The 17,502-nt window shown below is 43.0% G+C and overlaps 1 protein-coding gene across 1 annotated transcript in view; it reads right to left on the bottom strand.

Annotated features, from left to right (window-relative positions):
* HYDIN (HYDIN axonemal central pair apparatus protein) overlaps positions 1 to 17,502 on the bottom strand; it is a gene marked incomplete at both ends in the record, with an annotated part of 332,822 nt that overhangs the window by 249,647 nt on the left and 65,673 nt on the right. Inside the window, 2 exons of the mRNA XM_081274731.1 lie at positions 711 to 810; positions 12,669 to 12,852. Coding sequence (XP_081130857.1) covers positions 711 to 810; positions 12,669 to 12,852 — 284 coding nt within the window. The remainder of the gene's footprint in view (positions 1 to 710; positions 811 to 12,668; positions 12,853 to 17,502) is intronic.

Here is a 17,502-nt window from a genome sequence, read left to right as displayed (position 1 = left end):
AATGGACATTGCTAGGAAAAATCTATATGTATGAACATATGCATGGATGTGTTTCCATATGAACTTACTCTGTATCTGTCTGAACTCATCAACAACCTGACAAATCCACCTCCATCCCAATAGCAAAGGATTTATCTTAGCTCTCTTTTCCATGTATCCCTGAGTGAAAATTATTGCACCCATCATTTTCCATATATTTACTCTTCTGCTTAATTCTTCTGCATTTGTCCAATTTACTGATGCTATCAGATGGCCACCTTTCTTGTAATACTCTCCTTGGTCTCTGCCTTTGGTCTCTGCCAGACTGCCTCCCATCCCACTTAGCACAAAACTTGAAAAGATGAAAATTAGTAACAAGGTACTATGAAAAGAACAACAATAACAACAATAAAAAAACTGTGAGAATCTGTCACAAGTAATAATCTTACTGTATCAAGGGGAAACTTAAATCCATGGGTTTCCTATTCCCCTCTCCCACCACCACAATTGTAAGACACTTTAAAGTTTGATCTTTTCTAGGAGGAAGTGAACAGGGCACATCTTGACTCCAATATTTCTCCATAGAAATTGTGTGGTGCTCACAGCCTGTGTGCATGCGCGCACACACACACACACACACACACACACACACACAAACACACACATTCAGCTGCACTACTTCATGCTCCAGGCACCTGGTAATGAGTTTTCCACACAGAGAAAGTCTGTACCTGAAATTTCACAATAAATGGTCTGTTGATAGCACTTGGCCTCCACAGGGTTGAAATACACAGTGATTTCAGCTGATGTGTTGGGCCAGACATCACCTTCCTGAAAAACATGAAAGAATTGTTAAAAAAAAAACACACACACAATACAACAAAAGATAGGCTAATAGTGTTGTTATGTTAGAATTCTGTGAAATTTTTTAATAAAAATTGTACTTGAGCACAACATGTGGACAATGAAATGACTATTACTGTCAAACAAATGGACATATCCATCTCCTCACAGTTTCCCTTTTGTGTGTGTCATGAGAGCACCTCAAGTCTACTCCCTTATCATATTTCCAGTATTCAGTAATTATTACAGTCCCCGTGCTGTACATTAGGTCTTCACAACTTATAACTTCAAGTTTATACCCCTTGACCAATATCTCGTTTCCCTTAGCATCTGTCCCCTGGGAAACAACATTCTACTCACCTTTTCTCACTTTCCTAAATTCTGCATATAAGTGGGGTTGTGCAGGCTAGTAATTGTTTTTTCTGTGTCTGTTTTATTTCACTAAATGTGTTCCAGATTCATCCAAGTTTTCGCAAATGCCAGGATCCCCTTTTTAAGGCTGAATAACATTCCACTACATGCACATACCACGATTTCTTTGTCTGTTTATCTGTTTACAGACATCTAGGCTGTTTCTGTAGCTCGACTATTTCAAAAGTGGTGCAATGAACTTGGAAGCACACATATGTCTTCAAGGTACTGATTTCATTTCCTTTAGGGATACACCGATAAGAGGGATTGCTGGAATATGTGGCAGTTCTATTTGTAACTTTTTGAGAAGCCTGTGTGCTGTTTTCCATAATGGCTGTACCAATTTACATTCCCACTGATTGCATACAAGAGTTCAATTCCAGGTAACTCGTAGGAACTACTTTTGGAACTACTTTTGGAACAAATAGAAGAAAGCACTATTTTACCTAGCACGGAGTAAACTTATACTCTTTGTTAACTTATGATGTGGTACAAATTTGGAACAAGCCTCAAGGATAATTTCAGTGGTTCATGAATACATAATGAGCTACTAAAGGAAATGAGGATGGACAGAGCATTTTCAAAATATGTATATTCAGTGAACATTTTGGTTTCTGCCTCATAAGCGCTCAGCTCCAGGGCTTCAAAGAAAAAATAAACGTGGCATGATGATAAATATGAATAAAAATGGTTCATAATATATTTGACAAGTGCAGTGCCTATGAAAATTAAGGGGCCACAGAGAAGAAGTACCCGACTCCCTTGGTGGGGCATCACCTCCCTCTTTTGAAGTGACAGCAAAAGGAAAGAAACACTCTTCTTCCAAGAACAGAACAATGGCCTGAGGCAGAACAATGGCAAGGTCATACCCTGCTTCTGACCCAGTGTGATATGCTCTCTTTATCTCCAGTCATAATAAGGAAGCCAAGTTTCAATACTGTAATGCAACAAGCTGCATTTCAAAATTTCCCTGTTAGGTATAATTAGCTTTAAAAACGTTAGTACTAACCATATAACCTGGGGACTCTTCATTAACTTCTAAGGACTGCAAAAGGAGATGTTCATAGCACCTGCCTCCAAGGGTTTCCCAAGGTCTGAGGGAGTCCTGCAGGCAAATGCTTTGCTCCATACTCAGTGTATAATAAGAGAATCCCAAACAACTATTTATTAGAATCAATTACCATGCCATTAGTATGCCTCTTAGAAAGACTAAGATGAAGTATTGAAAAATGGGGGAGATGTGTGAATGCTTTCCTGTGGTTTTTATAAATAGGACTGAATGAGCACAAGTGATAAAGACATCCCCAAATCCACAAACAGTTCCACTAGCTCAATAGAAAACCAAGTCAAAACAAGTTGAGAAATAATTAGGCTTCAGTTTTAGACTGTCCCTAGTGCATACTCTCTTTAGTCTGGCTATATGAACATATTTCTAGAATAAAGAGTTGAGAAGAAAATAAAGTGTTTTAAAAGTCAAGACATCAAACAGGAGGGGAAGACAGAAAACTAGAACTGATTTCGGTTTATTTATGAGAACAACCAGTTCAATTGGTGTATACTTCTAGGCAGCATCTGTCCTGACTTTAGAATGAGGAAGGACACAGAGGCTCCAAGAAGCTGGGTGAGGTCTGTGAAGGTCATGTAGGTCTTGGGGGATCTATCATCCCCAGATCGGTCCCAGAGAATGACAGCTCCCTGGGGTGGGTGCTCCTGTTTCCCCTAAACCAGAGGTGGCTCTTAGGAGGTGTTTGTTAGATATTTGTTAAGCCAACTGTGTGTACTGAGTTTGTACACTGTGTAGTTATTATCAGACACCTGTTCTTCTCTGCAACCTATTTCTTCTGTTCCATTTTCTTCTGGAACCCTCAACATCATAAATCTTAGAGCCAAAAGAGACCTTTGAGATAAGGAATAGAGAAGTTTTAAGTACTTTGATATATTTAAGCATTTCACTGTGGTGTTTGTATAAACTTTGAAGCAAGTATTTTTTCCCTCTTGATAAATGGCAAATACCAGGACCCTTTTGATTGGTGGAGTTTTAATGATATGGAGTGTTAGATACACTCATGGCTGAAACAGTCTGAAGGGTCAGACAGATAAGGTGGCTCATCCACTCAGGTTGACAACCAATTAATGGAACATCTGTGGGTTTTCCATCTCAAAACGACTTAAAGTCTGGGTTTCTTCCTAATACACAAGACAATTATAAACCTGGAGGGCACAGACTGTTCCACTTAGGTGTATAAAGGGGATGGAACTAAGCTGCTGCTACCCAAATGGCCAGTGACCATCTTGGATTCTGAGAGAGCCCATGCTAGAAAGGTCTCACCAGAATAGAATGAGGTAGCGCCCCTAAAGATATACTGGGAGTCAGATAAGCTCAGTACAAGGGAGCAAGTCAAGGGGCTTATGGTTGGGTGGGCCAGATCCCTTTCAAACCAACATCTGAACAAGAGAATGTGTGGGCAAGAAGGCAGTACACACATCAGTTCTACCTCAGCAGTGCTCTTAGACCTGCCATCATTAAAGGAGAACTGGTGGGCTGGGAAAATGACACATACTCCAGACAGAAGAGAGGGCTCTCCCCAGAGGGAGGGTACTGGTGTTCAGATGGGATCAGAGGCAGGACAGGGAAGCCCTTCTGCTTGGTGAGGGAAGAGCAGCACCAGGAAATCTGAGTCCACAGGGTGCAGATGGAATGAACATAGCTGAAAGCGTGGTGCTGTCTTACCCAGGGCTGCAGCTGTTTTATTATGCCTGAGGTGTCCATGAGCAACTTGCAGCCTTTTCTGAGCTCAGGAGATAATTAATTCAAGGACAAACGGTAGATATTCTAAAGCTCTCTCCAGGGTTGGAGGAGGTAATGTGTATTAAGAGGGCTGTATGTATCTGTAAAAACAGAAGCAGGGTCTGTTTCCTTTCTCAGAGGGATGCTGTCAATGTTGTCACTGGAAGGAGTTAGGAACATGTAGGAGGATACTTCTACTTTTCAGTTGGGATTCAAATAAAGTTAGAGAATTTCTACCTCTTTATAGCAGAAGTTCAATATCAAAAAACTCAATAGAAGCATTTTCTAGCAAATGAGAGAACAAACCTTAGAAAAAGGCAATAAGCCTAAAATGACCCCATTTTTATTTATGTCTTTGGAACATTTCATATTACTTCTCCAACCCTGTTGAAATTAACTTCCCTGTCATTTATGTCTCTGAAAAAAATTACTTCCCTTATTGCTCAGTTCTAAAGTTTCTGAAAATCAAAACATTCAGAAATTTTCCTACAGGCTCTGACATCAATATCCTTCTTCCTGGTGGAAGGGAAGCTGCCACATCACCCAGAGCGCCCTGATGTCCTGCTCTCCTCCTATGCATGACCCCTCTCCCATCACTGCCCACTTCCTGCTACCAACCAGAGCCAGAGTGTACAGGATTTAATCTGTGACTAGTACCTTGGTGTCAAAATAACTGTCAAAATGGCCTTCAGTTACATTATCTTCCTGCTGGGTCTTATGTCATTTATGTTTTGCTTTTCCCTCAGATTTTTAGGGAATAACAGGATGGCATTTTACTCATCAATCAAGTGACCTGCTAGAAAGACTCAATTTTGAATTTTTAGACATGAAGCTAATTTCCATTCTATGTTTTTTGCCACAATATCAAACACTTCTAGATTTGGAATTTCATTTTCCCTTCTGAATAAGAACAATCAATTGTGTGGCTTGATGGCCACCGTTGAGGCTTTCTGAAAGCCAGCTATGAATACACAGCCACTGGATCATGACAGGTGATAAATATAACCATGGGGAAAATATCTTTTAAAAGTAATGGCATTTAAAGAATTATATGGGCAACGATTCAAGGGGCTTACAAAAACTCCTTCAAAAACTCTTAAATAAAAAGAATTCTTTAAAAAATTGTCTTCTTCCTTTCCTATTTCTCATCTCTTTTCCTTCCTTTCTTCTCTCCCTTGAAGGATTATTTCTTGAATATCTTTCCAACACCCAGAGTGCAAAAACAGAAAGTTACATATGTATTTAATTTACTTGGTTTATCTAGAAAGTAATATGGCTTAAAGTTTACAATATGACTCAATATCTACCTCTGACAAATAAAATACTTACATTTTAATTCCCCACTTAAACAGTAATCCAAATTTTTCTCAAATATTATGATTTCCAATCATATTTCTAATCTAAGGGACTAGTGCATCTAGTTCCAAATCATAATTCTGCAAGTATTTACTGAAAGTTCATTTTCTTACCATTGTGTTGTGTGTGTGTGTGTGTGTGTGTGTGTGTGTGTGTATATATATATAATCTATTCAATCTTGACAACCTTATGAAGTAGTATTATCTCCACTTTATAAATGATAAAATCAAGGCAAAAAGAAGTTAAATATTTTATCCAAGGCCAAACCAATGGCAAAGCTAAGATTCTATAAAATGTTTTTCACCTAACTTCTCTTCCTCCATTGCAATTATAGCAATGGATCAGGCCTCACCTTTCTTACAAGGTCATGAAAAATGCCAGAAGAAATTTAGAATCACTACAACTGAGATGCAGGCTTAGATAACACCAGCATGATCTGATGACACACCTGTCCCTGCTTGCCCACATGTTCAGGGACCTCTGGAAGGCAACTCACAGGGGCTTCCTTGGGACAACAAACTCAACATTACTAAATTGCAGGTCCTGAGAAATATACTGATGGATCTGTACCAAGCTATCCCTGTTGGGGTGAAGGTCAGGGTTCAGTCAGTTCAGAACAGGGTAGGGGAATAATGATGTCAACAGCAGCTACAGTAGGTGATAAATTACACCATGTTTCACCCAAATGGAAATGTTCTTGATGACATAAACAAAAATTTCAGGTAACTTATTATTTATCTTAACGTATTAGAAAACTATCTAGATAGATAATTTGTCTTAGGAAGTAGAAACATGCTCTTGAACTCAAATTTGTATATATTACTAGTAATACTACTACTAATAATAAAAGAAAAGAACCATACATAAGAAGCTATAGCTGGGCTGGGGTGTAACTCAGTGGTAGAGTGTCTGCCTAGCATGCGTAAGGCCCTAGGTTCAATCTCCAGTACCGAATGAGATAAGAGATCGAACTGACGATGACATGCAAAGAGATTTTTCTGCTCCATACTTCTGCTGTGAGAAGAAACTGTGAGTCAATTAAAGTACAATTCTCAACATAATGACCATAAAGTTTCTCAGAAGGGGCCCAGCTTTGGCCATCTGTCAGAGGAAGCCTCACAAAAGGCACATTCTATCTTGATCTCTCTCCAACCCAAACAGGATAATTCTACGGGGCATTTTTTATAAAGAGTGGTAGCAGTGTGTCTGATGCCCCTGATTTTTTCTAGGGACAAGAGAATTGTGTCTTCACCAGTCAGGAAGGGTGTGACCTTATCTAATGAGCCACATGGAACCTGGGATTTCTAAGATTTCTCTAGGCCTCCCTCCACCTCCACCTGTTCTCCAATTCACAATGGAGAATGTTACAGCACAACTGTAAAGAGTGTGGCTGAGCACAGAAACCGGAAAGGACAGTCCTAACGATCAGAGGCTGGAGGATGACAGAGCGGCTGTGACTTGTCAAGGACAGTCTGCGTCTCAGCAGATCCATGTCCTCCGTGCTCCCTCCTGGTGTCCATTTCCAAAGAGTCAGCTCCCATGTGTTTGCAGCGTGACTTGTGCTCTCAGGACCACAAGGGAAAGGACTCTGCAGTCAAAAGCTGCATCTTTCTTCTTTGGTAGCCGCCTGGGCTTCCACCCAACCTGGTTCTGCTGAGCTCACCTGCTGTGCCAATTGGGGAAAAATAAAGTCAACTAAATTTGAGCTGTGCTGTCCAAGTCTGACTTGCTATAACAGCACGTTTCCAGCAGGTTTAGATGACAGCAAAGCATGGTTTACTATTACTTACGAGGGAATGAAAAGATGATCAAGTTTCCTTCCCTTTCTAAGGCTCAGTTAAATGAAGCCTAAGCTTCCCTGGGGAAGGTGGAGGAAGTTTTCTTTGATGGAGGAGATGCTTCCTAAGAGAAATAGAAATATGTTCCCAGCTCACTGATGTTAGCTAATCAGCAAGGGCCAGTTTGAGCCTTCACATTTTCAGACCTTTCTTTTTGAAAAACATCAAGTGTTCAATATTCAGAAACCTGCTGCATCTTAAAAGTGTGACCTGAGCCAGCAGGACCAGAGTTCAGAGACAAGGCAGGCACATCTGTGCTGTGATTTCTCAGAGGGCTCCTAGATGCCCATGGAAAGCAAAAGCTTGATTTTCTCTTTTTGCCCTGTGATATTCGTTGGCCTGGCAATTTTCAGAACTATATTTTGGTCTTTGAATCTCTTTCTTTCAGGGTACCCAAGAGATCTGAGCAGAGGAAATAACAGAATGAAACTGTCAAAATTCTGTACAGCCAGGGTCCATCTAGTACAATAGAATATTATGTTTCTGCAAGTCACCAATTCTACTTGCTTTTCTGGAAGGCAAAAACATGCATAAATAGACTCAATTTTGCAGTTTTTTCCCAAAGGGGAAAACCCTGCACGGAAACAGGTGGCTTGACAAATGATCAGTCTACAGAATTCAGTGTCTTCCCTAGGTAAGGAGTACACGGAAAAACCTAGGCTAACAACATTAATACTCTATGACATTATCAGAAGAATTGACATAAGAAACTTTATATAAATAGTATATAATAGTCTGCTCTAATGACTAAACAACAATTCATGTTCCTTTTAGAATATCAATAAATTGCTAAGTAAATCTGAAAAATACATTCCTTCCAGCCCTCTAACTATAGTGTCCTGTGGTCACTCTGGGTCCCTGTTTCCTTCTCTGCCAATGAGCACTTCTGGGGTCTCTCAAAAGACAAACTCCCACCTCTGTGCCTGTGGAGAGCTGACAGCTGCCCTCTGTTCAGATCACAAGGAAGTGAGGAAAGAAGCAGGCCCCGGGGCACTGACCACATCAGTAGTCAAGACACTCAGTGTGCAATAGACCCAATGGTCACCTTAATGGCCACACTCCATGATGAAGTGCTAAGAAAGTTCTCTAAGACAATGGAAGTCACCTGTGGCCAAGTGGTGTGAAGTGGTAAAACAGAGTTAAAACCCTGCAGCTTGGGGCTTGGGGTCTGTCATTCCTACAGCACGGAGTCCAATTACTTCTCACAGGATAATATCAATAAAATGTGATTTAAATTCCAACCCATCACTACCTCTGGGTAATTTAGGGAAAGGATTAGTCTCTTGATCTTGAATCTCCTTGCTTTAAATTGGAAGGGCCTCTAACATAGAAACAGTGTTCCCATAAAATACTTAATATTCAGAGAACATAGCCAAGGCTAAACTTTTTGTTTTAGCTGATGCATTTGAAGAATGGAGCGGTATAGATGTAGGTCTGAGAAAATAAGCACATATTTCTTTTTTTGTTTTCAGACCCTCAGGTAATAGTTGGTATCTCTTTTTAGGTTTACCTCATTTGAAAACAATGTTCTTCCTCAGTAGATGCAGAGATTTGAGAGCAAGGTGGTACGAGGAGGAGGTCAACTTGTGGTTGACTATTTGACCAGTTGGTGACACTTCTTCCTTGTAATCTTCCCTGCTTTTCCTGTGAACTCAACTCATAGCAAGAAGCTGATTCAAAGGAATTGAATTTTGACCTAAGTAGCCTGATATGTGAGCAAGATGCAGAAAAAACCTTCAGAACAAAATGGTGCAGAGCCAGGCACCACAGGCGTAGAAGAGCCTCCGCCAGCATGCTCTCTGGTCAAGTACCAGGCTCTTTTCTTTTCTTCGGGCATCCAAAGGTGGGTGCTGAGAGGCCCTCTTGCAACCCTCCACACTCTTCCATTCTTGCTCTGCTCTTATAATTCAATCTATTTTTCATGACTCTAGTAAAGACCTTTGTAGGACACTTTTAAATCTTACCTCTGGTCTTGAATCCCCTCCCGCAAATTTTAGTCCTGCATTTCCAAAGCTTTGTGGGCATCTTCAGTCATTTCAAATTCAACATGTTCAGAGCCAAGCTCATCAAAATTAATTGATTGATATTTGTTTATTCATTCATTCATTCATTTGCTTATTAACACTGGGCTAGATACTGGCACAGTTGAGAACAAGGCATTCCTTGATTTTAAGGAGTTTAGACCTGAACCCAAATTGAATAATCAGAATTTATTATTCCAGGAAGATGAGAGTGACTTCCTCCGAATACTCTTGACTCCTCCAAGTCAAGGAAGTTCAAATAGCTGGTTTAAGACTTATTTGCTATTGGTAAGCCCAGGATCCTGACTTGCCAATTTCTATCAAAGACATCAAGATTCTCCCAGTCTGTTCAGTTGAGATCTGAGTTGTAATTCCTCACTGTGTCTCACCCTCCATGGCCAGTCGGGGAAAAGCGCTCAGTGTCTTCCTTTTGTATGTCTCTTACACCTGTCACTTCCTTTCCTTCTGGACCCCTCTCAGACCATTCCAGATCAGTGTCACCCTCCCATATACCCCTGATCTTGGCTGCAGAGATGTTCAGTCTCCACAGCCCCTCCTGTACTGGGTGTTTCCCCTGCTTGACCAGCACCACCCACCTCACTCTCTGTCCACCATCCTCCAATTCAACCCACTCCTGAGTACCAAGGTAAACTTTCAAGAATCCCCTGAGCCCATCGTGCTCCTGTTCTGAATCCTACAGTGAGTCTCAGGTACCCTCAGCATCATCAACCAATCTAGAACACCAACACCAATGGATGCTTTGTGGAGGAGAGGTCTGTGGTCATAGCAAAACGATGCTTGTACTCTGCCGCGGGGAAAGTCACCTTCCCTTGAAATACTTTTCCCAAAATTTATTTGTCCAAAATACTCCCTTTTGGTACCACCTCTTAGATCCAGTGTCTCCAGAAAAACATGGTCGGAGGAGATGGGATGTAGACTTAGTGTGGTGGCCAGCACTTCCTCTCCTCTCCTTCCCAGCCAGAAAAACTGTTCTCCTCATTGTTATTTAACCTTATATAAACCCAAGAGTTCCTGTCTTCTTTGTTTTCATAATTTACCCAACTGGAAGCATTCTCTTCCATTTCCATTTAATTAAATCTTACCCTTCCTCCAATATTCAGTTCAGATCTCCCTCCTATAAATCCTTTCCCAAATCTCTCATCTGAGACTACTGTAGCTTTTATTTACCTCTATCAAAAAAATATCTCTCAACAATAAAAAAAATACATTGTGCTGAGAAACCAGAGAAATAGCAGAATTTTCCCATCAAACATCTTCAAAAGTAATTTATGAGGCAAGATTATATAACACTCATGAATCAGAACTGGTATTTATATAAAATGATCAGGATCTTTAAGTTGGGGAAAAAAGGGAGATTTAACGTCAATAAGAAATTCATTACATCTGACATTGAAATCTTCAGAATAATAGGAGGAAGACAGTAGGAAAATTTCATATCTTCATTTTCATTTAGTAAAAATTGATAAAAAACAGCTAATGAATAAATACTATTATAAGAATAAAAAACTGAATAATGTAGAGAAGAGACAAAAATCATTATAGACACTATAATGACCACTTATGAATATTCAAAGTGAATTTTACCCCTTCCTATTTCTGGCAAGCTTTATTCTACCCAAAATAAACAAGTTAGCTTCATTCATTTAAAAATTACCATTTCTATGTATTACTATTTAAAAAAATGTTTTTCTTCCTAATGGAGAAAAGATGCCTTATGATAAGGGTGCCCAGTTCAGTTCCTATCTGGAATTCAAAAGCACACTGAAGACCAGGCTTTAATATGTATGCATCTCCATCACGAAGCTTTGGGTTATGGGAGGAAGCATGAGGAGAGAAAACTGAGATGATTCAAGACTTTCTACTTCTGACTTGGAAAGGGACAGAACCCACGTGCAGACCTCCTGACACGGCCATCCACTCCCAGAAGGCAACAAGAAACAGGATGAGCAATCATCAGCCTGGCTCTCCATCAGTGGCTGGGAGGAATCTTGGACTATGTGGACCTTGGCATGTTGGAGATTATCATGACTGGCTGCTCTTCCCAGGCTCTGCCCAGCTCAGCGTTTTGCTTGATTGCTCCAGTAATTCCTTCCTGATCTTTTCCATATCTTTGTATTTGACCTATTTTTACTTTTAGTCCTCATTTTGATTTAACCTCTTGCTGGACTGACTCATTATATTGGGAGATCCCTTTGCTCAGCTGAGCCCTGGAGAGTCTTCAACATGACAGAAGATTCAGCCTCAATCCACATCTCCAACCTTATTTCTCTACTTGAACCCTTTGTTTAAGCAAACCTGTCTACCCTTAGAGCCTCAGATGCACACCCACAGTGTTGTTCTCCAAAAGTACTGCCCTGCCCTGCAAGACCCAGTTCAAGGTTCTTCTCTCAAGAAGCCTTCTCTAATATCTTAGCCAATGACAAGGACTGCAGCCATTGAACTAGTGTACTATTCTTATTCTCATCACCAGTGATTCACATAGTGGGTTCCATAAAACATCAGACTTAGATGACATCTTTGAGGCGAAAGCTCCCTCTTGAAGATTTATAGCACACATTACCATCCTTGAGACTTTTTTGAAGTCTTATAACAAAGAAACCTTTTAAACAATATTGAACCCAGTGTTTCTCAAACTTATTTAGCCAAAGAACTTCTTTATCCTGTCATATATTTTAATAACAATTTGGAAATGCGGATGTAAGGAAAATGAGTCTCAACAAGTCAGTGACATTTCCCACAGATGACTTTGTTACTCTAAGATGTTTAGTTCTCAGCACACAGAGTGCCTGGTACAGACCATGCAGTCAACAAGCCTTTATTGAGTGAATTAAGGACAATATCGTTCTTAATCCTGGTGACTTTGCCCTCCAGGAGACATTTGACAGGTCTGGAGCCAGTTGGGGCTATCTGCTAGCATCTAGCGGGTAAAAATAAGGGGTGTGATTAAACATTCTCCAATGTACAGGATAAAGAATTATCCACCCACAAATGTCAATAGTGCTGAGGCTGAGAACTCCTGCTCTGTGATCAGGCTAATCTGGGATGAATTTATAACTGTTGACACTAGTTGCTTGGCCTTAAACAAGCTTTGGGATTTCTCCAAGTCTTAATTTCCTTGTCTGTAGACTGAGGTTTCAATAATATACTGTAGGGTTGTTGTAAGATAACATGCATACACATGAGATAAACTGCGTAATCCATACGAAGCATTCAGCAGTGATTGGTGCCTAGAAGGTGAGACTTAGGAACATTCTTGCCATAGCCTTCATCCAACGTCTCATACTGATCAAAAGTCCCTTCAGGCAGAATGTTTCCTTTCTCGGGACTCATAACAGGAGGGCCCTCATCAAAATGGGCCCTGGATTCCCACTTAGGTTTACTGGACAGTCAGGTTTTATTTATGCACTCACCAGGGGCTCGATGGTGAAAACACTGTTAAAATTGAGCATGTGGTCTACTTGAACCGCCCTCCTCTGGTGCTTGAAGGTGTGGGAGATGATGGAAAGACGCTGTCGGAGTGAAGGGTCGAGGATGAATTCTTCCATAAATGCGTCAGTCTCATCTTTTTCTTCTTTGGCCAGGTCATCACAGACCCTAAAGAAAATACAGAAAATGGGAGCTGCAATTTGGTCCTCCCAGGAAGAACTTTATATAGGGCTCCCCTCCAGTCCCTCATCTGTCACCCTGGGATGGTCCCTCCTTGCCTCAGGTCTGTAAGATAGTGGCTGGATGACCTTTTTCTCAGTCCTCAGACCTTTCAGAGGCTCACTCGCCTCGCCTTTAGTCACTTCCTTCAAGAAGTCCTCCTGGGATTTCTCTCCTTCCCAGTGCCCATTTGTTTACTTCTGAGCCCTCATGTATCTGGACAAATACTTTCCTTTAGGTAACTCTTTTCTAAGCTGCTTTTAAAATATTTAACATCTATCCTGCCTCTCACCCTGCAAGGATGATTTTGTTTCTGTTAAACTTGTTTAGCTTTACTTACTTCTTAGCTACTAGTTACCTTGGGAATAAATTCTGGAGCCAGCCAGGACCAGGTTTGGATACTGATTTTACGATCTATTTACCAGTTATGTGACTTTGGGATTTACTCAATTTTTCTAAGCCTTGGTGTCTGCCCTTGTAAAATATGGATAATAGGAGCAGAGCTCCTTCGTCAAAGAAATGAGGGTTAAATGCAACGCAGGGTCTGGTGCGGCTCCTGGGGCAAAGCAGATGCTCCATCAATTTTAGTTTTCTCCTTGGCTCCACCATAGGCAAACCACACTGCTCAGCTTAAAAAATGCTCAAGCTACACCTGTAGCCAGCTCCTTTTCTTTCCTTCTAGCTCTTAGTATCCATCATGGTCAGTCAGAAAAGCAACCCCAACCTTCCAGTCACCCTCACCACAGGGGTTCTCACCTGTCACCTGAATTCTATAGACTATAGAATTCTGCAGAACATAAACCATATTCCCAGCACTGCACTGCTGTGACCAGTGGCAGAGACAGATATTTAGCACGTGAGTGTTGAGTGGGACCCTGGGGTCACTGAAGTCCTGTCCCAGTCCCAACTCATTTTCTAAATGAATTCATAAAAACTATAGGTCCAGTATTGTCAAACAGCCCTGTTTAATAACTTCAGCATTCAGAGTGGTTGCATAGCATAAAGAAGTCAAAGAAATGGGTTCAGTGTGTTCTGATTCCAATCAAGAAAGCATTCTGTGCTTCCTCTGTAGAGCCAGGTGGGAAGCAGCGTCCAAGGCAACCAGCAGCAGTCCTTCCATACCACTGGACACAGCAGGGCAAATTAAGGACAGCTCAGAAAGACAGGAATCCATTCCCTTTTATTTTGCTATTTGATACCTATCTGAGAGACATAATTTACATACCCTTTGAAACAATAAATTCCACTTTCAGAAATAAATCCTAAAGAAACAATCATGACTGTAGACAAGGATATAGCTATAAAGGTGTTCATTAAAGTGCCGGAATAATGCCAAGCAAAATGAACAAATTTGATGTAAGATACTGAAATATTGGTTAAACAGAAATAATGGGAATCATAAACATTATTGTTGCTGAATACATGCCAAACTCTTCACATATTTCATGTAATTTAGTACTCATAATTACTATATAAGATAATTACTACAGTAATCACCATTCCCATTGTATAGTTGTTGAATCTGGGGCTCAGAAAGGTTAAGAATTTTGCCTCGGGAGGGGAAGATGGCGGCGAAGGGAGTGCATCACCCCCGTGTACCGCGTCACTGTTCGGGAGAATGATGAGTTAGAACAGCTAAAAACTATCTTGTTAGGAATTTCTAGCAAAACTGGGGTGCTCCAAAACCTAGTGGAAGGATTTTCATCGCACGAGGATCAGCTACAGGGGCTCAAACGCGAGCGATTTGTCCGCACGGAGGGTCACGCTGCTTATTCAGCAAATCGCCCCGCGGCTAGAATCTGCGGCACGCGCTGGGAAGCAACGAGATAGCAACGCAAAGATACAGCGCTGCGGATTCTGTGGGCTCCTGCCAGCTGCGCAATCACTGTACACAGTGCTGAATTCTGGGTTAGAGACGGGGGAAGGGAGCGGTCCAGTTTGGTTCGCCACACCGGTCAGACCACAGAGGAGGCCAGCGGCAACCATCTTGGAGAGCTGACGTCATCATCCCTGTTTTCGACTGATCGCAGCTCATTCAACTATAGAACAGGTAATTTCAGGCTGCCATTTGCCTGCGTCTCGCAGACAAATTACTCAGGCTCAGTGATAAAGAACCCACAGAAACTGCTTCTTAGAGCCTGCTCCTATCAGAACATACACCGAGCCTGGAGCGGCCGAATTCTGGCTCCCGGAACTGCTCTGGCCCAGGGCTAAAGAACCCGTGGAAACTGCTTCTCAGTCCGGATCCTGCTGAATACTGTGGAGGCCAGAGGGGCAGAGCAGAGCCGCCGCCCGCCCCCGGAACAGCCCCAGCCACCCGCCGGCGTGGTATCACCTCACCCCAACTGCAGTAGGGGCCGAGCAGAGCCGCCGCCCGAGCCCGCAAGGTAGGCAGACCTGCAACCGACCGGCGGAACAGGCCCAGCGGCCTCCCGGCGTGGTAGACACGTCACACCAATTGGAGAAGGGGCAGAGCAGAGCCACCGCCTGCATCCGGAACAGGCCCAACGACCCGCGGGCATGGTAGTCACGTCACCCCAATTGGAGTAGGGGCAGAGTAGAGCCGCCACCCGCGCCCGCAAGGTAGGCAGACCTGCGACCGACCGGCGGAACAGGCCCAGCAGCCTGCCGGCGTTGTAGACACGTCACCCCAACTGGAGTAGGGGCACAGCAGAGCCTTCACCCGCGCCCGGAACAGGCCCAGTGGCCCAACGGCATGGTAGTCACGTCACCCCAATTGGAGTAGGGGCAGAGCAGAGCCGCCACCCGTGCCCGCAAGGTAGGCAGGCCTGTGACCGACCGGCGGAACAGGCCCAGCGGCCTGCCGGCGCGGCAGACACGTCACCCCATTTGGACTAGGGGCAGAGCAGAGCTGCCGCCCGTGCCCACAAGGTAGGCAGACCTGTAACCGACCAGAGGAACAGGCCCAGCGGCCTGCCAGCATGGTAGACACGTCACCCCAATTGGACTAGGGGCAGAGCAGAGCCGCCGTCCGCGCCCAGGACAGGCCCAGAGGCCCACCGGCGTGGTAGTCACGTCACCCCAATTGGAGTAGGGGCAGAGCAGAGCCACCGCCCGCGCCCAGAATAGGCCCAGCGGCCTGCTGGTGTGGTAGTCACGTCACCCCAATTGGAGTAGGGGCAGAGCAGAGCCACTGCCCGCACCCTGAACAGGCCCAGCAGCCCGCCGGCGTGGTAGTCACGTCACCCCAATTGGAGTAGGGGCAGAGCAGAGCCGCCTCCCGCGCCCGGAAGAGGCCAGGCAACCCACCAGCGTGGTAGTCACGTCACCCCAATTGGAGTAGGGGCAGAGCAGAGCCGACGCCCGTGCCTGCAAGGTAGGCAGACCTGAGACTGACCAGCAGAACAGGCCCAGGAGTCCGCGGGCATGGTAGACACGTCACACCAAGTGGAGGAGGTGCAGAGCAGAGCCGCCGCTCGCGCCTACAAGGTAGGCAGACCTGTGACCGACCGGCAGAACAGACGTAGCGGCCCGCCAGCGTGGTAGACAGATCACCCCAATTGGAGGAGGAGCACAGCCGTTGCCCGCCCTGCAAGGGAGACTTGTCAACTATACAAGAGCAATATAAATATATAGGGGGAAAATTCAATAACACAACAGTTTCACCAAGCAGAAAGAAACGCGAGCAGTATGAAAAGACAAGGAAAGAAAGGCCCACAAGCAATGCAGGTCAACTCAACTTTAGAAGAGGTAATAGCTGCAGCAGATGGAATGCCAGATAAAGAATTCAGGATCTACATGCTTCAGATGATCTGGAGTCTCAAGGAAGACATTAGACAGCAAAATCAGACAATGAAAGATCACTTCGACAATGAATTACATAAACAAATCCAAGAAGCAAAAGATCAACTATACAGGGAGATAGAGGTAATAAAAAACAAACAAACAGGAATCCTAGAAATGCAGGAAGCAATAAACCAACTTAAAAACTCAATTTAGAATACTACCAGCAGAGTAGAACACTTAGAAGATAGAACATCAGACAATGAAGACAAAGTATTTCAACTTGAAAAGAACATAGACAGCTCAGCAAGACTGTTAAGGAACCATGAGCAGAACATCCAAGAAATATGGGATAACATAAAGAGACCAAACTTAAGAGTCATTGGGATACAGGAAGGTATAGAGGTCCAAACCAAAGGAATGAGCAATCTATTCAATGAAATAATAGGAGAAAACTTCCCAGACTTGAAGAATGAGACAGAATCCCAAATCCTAGAAGCCTACAGGACGCCGAATGTGCAAAATCATAAGAGATCCACACCTAGACACATTATAATGAAGATGCCCAGCATACAGAATAAGGAGAGAATTTTAAAAGCTACAAGAGAAAGGAAGCAGATTACATTTAGGGGTAAACCAATCAGGATAACAGCTGATCTTTCAACACAGACTCTGAAAGCTAGAAGATCCTGGAACAACATATTTCAAACACTGAAAGAAAATGGGTTCCAACCAAGAATCATGTATCCAGCGAAATTAAGCTTCAGAATGGAAGATGAAATTAAAACCTTCCACGATAAACAAAAGTTAAAAGAATTTGCAGCTACAAAACCATCTCTTCAAAACATCCTTGGC

This window comes from Spermophilus citellus (assembly GCF_964194105.1).
Source record: "Spermophilus citellus genome assembly, chromosome: 18".
NCBI lineage: Eukaryota > Metazoa > Chordata > Mammalia > Rodentia > Sciuridae > Spermophilus > Spermophilus citellus.
This window is presented reverse-complemented; position numbering and strand designations above follow the sequence as displayed.